The 4,559-nt window shown below is 39.9% G+C and overlaps 1 protein-coding gene across 1 annotated transcript; it reads left to right on the top strand.

Moving 5' to 3' along the window:
• Positions 1 to 527: 527 nt before the first annotated feature.
• selenot1a (selenoprotein T, 1a) lies at positions 528 to 4,310 on the top strand. The gene is made up of 6 exons (XM_080440592.1): positions 528 to 718; positions 2,148 to 2,258; positions 2,597 to 2,723; positions 3,279 to 3,366; positions 3,482 to 3,646; positions 3,760 to 4,310. The coding sequence occupies exons 1-5, from the start codon at positions 579 to 581 to the stop codon at positions 3,613 to 3,615; spliced, it is 600 nt and encodes a 199-aa protein (XP_080296718.1). The 5' UTR covers positions 528 to 578; the 3' UTR covers positions 3,616 to 3,646; positions 3,760 to 4,310.
• Positions 4,311 to 4,559: the final 249 nt, after the last annotated feature.

The raw sequence follows: 4,559 nt of genomic DNA, 5'->3' as shown, positions 1-4,559 counted from the left end.
GACAACAAGTGAGATGTAAGAAGTGGCAATTATTAGTCTTGACTTTTGCAAATGGTTGAGGGCAAGTGTGAAATAAATGCAGGAACAACAAGTGATATTTTATGATGTAGTAACATAACATAACAGTGTGTCGTTTCATCATGTACAGTAAATGCAATTACAAGATCCGGTGCAGCAGGTGGCGGTAAATTCCTGTTATGTTGGTTTAACAACTACGATTGAAGAAGAATCAGGGTACTTTTCTGCCTTGGCTTGATAGGGCATAGCCTTGCCTCGTTCCCAGCCTGTACTCGGGCATAGGTTAGCCCACAAGGCTCTGGGTTAGCATATACAACATTACACTCTGTATGAGCTCATGTATTATAATTATAAAATCCCAAAGCCATTTCCTGTATTATGGACGTATGACCAGATGTGAGTTTACTTAGCAATATAAAAACAAGGGTGTATAAAGTATTAGGCAAAAAAACTACCCTATGCGTATACGGAGACTCTTCTGGGAGGGACCAGTTTGTTTAGCTCATCCCAGTCATGAGCAGCATATACTAGAGTAGGAAGAAGCACAGCGAGGTGCAGTAATGGCGAATAAGTGGCTACCCTTCTCGTTCCTTTTTCTGGCAGTTTTCTCGCTATACAGTGCCACATCTGCGGAGAATGGTGGAATAAAGAAGATGAAGATGCAGTTTGCCACAGGACCCCTTCTCAAATTTCAGATTTGGTAAGAATGACTGTAAATACTACCACCAGTAGCTCTGAGCTAGCTAAACACCTAGCCATGGTTCACAAGACGCTCGTCTGTCACTATGGCATGGCGCTACTTGTTCCTGTTTTTTGAAATGTCTACATTTACAACCCGTACATCTACATAAACGTTCAGATTTCAAATATAAAGTGCTGAACCCACAGCCATGGATGTAACAAGTGATAACGCCCGGGTCTAAGTACCCGTTTCTTCGTTTTGTTCAATAAAAAAGCATTTTAATCCGATCGGTGGCCATTTTCTCAGAATTTTCTCCATATGCTTTCAACTACGTGACCCTATCGGTTGCGAGGTGTCCTGCACTCTGATACATTATAACTATGAAAAAAATAACCGCCGATTGGAGTAAAATGCTTTTTATTGAACAATATGGAAGATACGGGTACTTAGACCCGGGCGTTTTAACGTATTACATCCGTGGCCGTGGGGTCAGCACTTTATATTTGAAATATGAACGTTAATGTAGATGTAAGGGTTGTAAATGTAGAAATTTCAAAAACCAGGAACAAGTAGCGGCATGACTGTCATGATATGACAGTCATGTTTAAGGGCTAGCTAAACCCCAGGCAGCTAATGTCAATGTCCAAGCAAGCTAGCTGCGCTGCCGAAGAAGACATGATTTAATTACATATCATATCACGGTAGATCAGAATCAATCTAACTAACGCCAAATATGAACTTGTTCTTGCATCAGTCATATTTATAAGTCGTTTTTACGATGTTGAAATATGCCCAATTGCATCTGATAAGAAACCTCAATGATGCAACCAGCCAACGGCCCTGTTTCCGCTGCTAAATCCAACTATTTACCTCTTGTGAGCTGTGCTATTGGATGGATTAACATGTAATGCTTTAACAATGTAATGTTAACTCCACTTAAAGACTTAATCCCTAATTCTTCAGATCCCAGATGTACCTTTGTTTCAGTGTCTTGGTACCGTTAAGCTAGATCGACTGTGGTACAACAGGTTTTCGAAGTTGATGTCAACTCGAGTCACATGTTTCTGTTGTGTATGACATGCACTGACAACTAATAACTAACGCATTACAATGAAACAACACGTCATAAATGTAATGACATACTAGGTCAAGAAAGATTGCTCATGTTTAAGGCAGTTTCAAGTGTTGTCAGTGCCACAATTATAATCTGAAAGATCTGTCCTTTCCTGGTGGAAAGATATTGGGCTATGTGCTGCAGAGTGGAATGTCACACACCACCACTAAAACCTTCCAGTAGAAAGGAAAGTGCGATAAACGATCCAAAGATAACATTGATGTGTGTTACGCTGAGCATCCAGTTTTACACGGCAAAGAACTGTACTGTATTATTGTGTACTTGCTCTTGTTCCCTGACTTTAATCTTAAACCTTTGTTCCTGCGCCCACAGCATTTCCTGAGGGTACAAGCGGGTGTTTGAGGAGTACACGCAGGCCTTGTACCAGCGGTACCCAGACATCCGCATAGAGGCAGAGAACTTCCTCCCTCTGCCCCTCTATCGGTAAGAAAGAGAGAGATTTCCTTCACCTACTTCAATCACATACAATTACATTGATATAATGCATTAGCAGTTGACATATACATGATGCGAACTACAAATGCATTGATTATGCTTAAATTGACTGAAGCAGGCAGAGCATTTATTTCCTAGGATTAACCATTGTATGCCTGCATTTCAGGAATTAAAAAAACGTATGGGTAATCAATATTATTTAATATTGGGTAATGAGAGACAAGGAAAGCGTGAACATCTTCAACAAATATGTTTTATTTTTTTAATGTGTTTTTTATGCTTTATAAATGGTATTTGAAGTCCCTTTTCCTCTTTTATTCCCTCAGTCACTTCGCTTCCTTCCTGTCCGTGTTCAAACTACTGGTGATTGGGCTGATTATCATCGGCAAGGACCCGTTTGTCTTCTTTGGTATGCAAGCCCCGGGCATCTGGGTTTGGGGCCAGGAGAATAAGGTGAGGCCACTGCTTTGATTATAAGCCGAATGGTAAAATGACGCTTGCATGTAAGATGGTGTATTAGGATTCTAAGAATCTTATCTGAAGATAGCTAAATACTTGTTGTTTTTATGTACAGTATACTGCTGGTGTCAACCCATAGGCTACATAGAAATGGAATAAAGCTCATGAGCCGATATCATTTTTTAGTCTCTAATATGCAGCCTTGCAGACAGACGCATACAAACACACATTTCACCAATGGGATTTAATTAGCTGTTCATCTAGGGTTTTGTGTATGGTGTTTTGCTTGTTATTGTCAACAGTAGTTTTCCTCACAGCTTGTTATCTCCAAGGTGACATAAATTAATATTGTGGATGCTTAGGGCACAGAGGGTCAAGGACCCACCACATAACAAAGTATGTGTGCAAACAAGGAGCTGGGCTAAATGGCTCATCTTCTAGTGGTGTGTTCTGGTTAAATTATAATGTTTTTGTGTGTGCCTATAATGCCTTGTCCAAAATATGGATGCCAGGTGAAAGTGGTCAATATTATTGTAATGCTTCTTTCAGATATATGCCTGCATGATGGTGTTCTTCTTCAGCAACATGATTGAAAACCAGATGATGTCAACAGGTGCTTTTGAAATCACCTTAAATGGTAAGACTTTCTCGGTCACAGCATAGACAAGATTTACTGATTATAGTACAATACTTTCTCAATTATGGTTGTGTGCTGGTGACGTATATTCAAATATAATGCTTTACATGCGTAGATGTGCCAGTGTGGTCCAAATTGGAGTCGGGTCACCTACCCTCCATGCAGCAGCTGGTGCAGATACTCGAGAATGAGATGAAGATGAACGTTCACATGGACACAATGGACACAATGTCACACCACCGCTCTTAACCCTACTGGCTGGAGCCAAAGACCCCTCCATGTAAGTACTATGGGTTTTATACAGTTCTGCTGAGAATAACCAGCTTGCTGACAGCTTTCATGTGATAGGATGCTCTAATGTGTATGACTTGCTTCTATTGCTGCATTCTCTAGGTTTGAGGTGGGTTTCTCATCGGGCTGTGAAGTGATTTTTATGAAGGTCTGCGCTGAAGGCAGGAGGTCTGCTAGCACAGACTGGATGTCCCATCACTCCTCACCTTGTCCCTTAAGACTCCTCACCCCTGATACCGGAGTGGGATCTTCGGTCATTGTGCTGGTCATTTTGTTGTAATATTACTACTCATGCAGCATTCATTATGGTGCAATAATCAATCGGTTTAGGCTTACAGGGATGTGACCTTGTGGATATCAATGGTTCTGTTTGGAGAGATTCCATGTCTACACAAATAGTCTGAAACTTGTCATATAGACTTGATCCACGTGAGCAAAATTCATGTAATTTCTATCATTGAGCGATTATGTATAGTTTTAACTGTTTCTTGTTATTAATTTAACTTAGCTCTGTGTAGAAAACGCCATACATTATCTCATCGCCATCAAATTATTTGAAAATTGCCTCAGTTTGATTTCTGAATTCAAATTTTTATATTTACTTTGCATAGCTTGAACAAAGCTAAGAGGATTAATAAAAAGTATAGTAAGTATTTAACTGTAAGTGTTGGTGTTTTTCCTGCCAGTCATTGTCATCTTATATGAGGTTTACTCCATGTGTCCTGGAATGAGGTTTACTCATTAATGTGTTCTAGAATGAAGCTTACTCATCAATGTGTTCTGGAATGAGGCAAAATAAATCATGGTCAATCATCAAGTGACAGTGAGGAAGAAAAACTGGTATTTCTTTTAAGAGTTAAAGATGCATTTAGAAGTGGCAGAGAGACCATCTTTGTCAACAC

The sequence above is a fragment of the Gymnoscopelus braueri genome (genome assembly GCF_963280865.1).
Source record: "Gymnoscopelus braueri genome assembly, chromosome: 10".
NCBI lineage: Eukaryota > Metazoa > Chordata > Actinopteri > Myctophiformes > Myctophidae > Gymnoscopelus > Gymnoscopelus braueri.
Note: the sequence above shows the minus strand (reverse complement) of the source record. Positions and strands in the feature narration are given on the sequence as shown.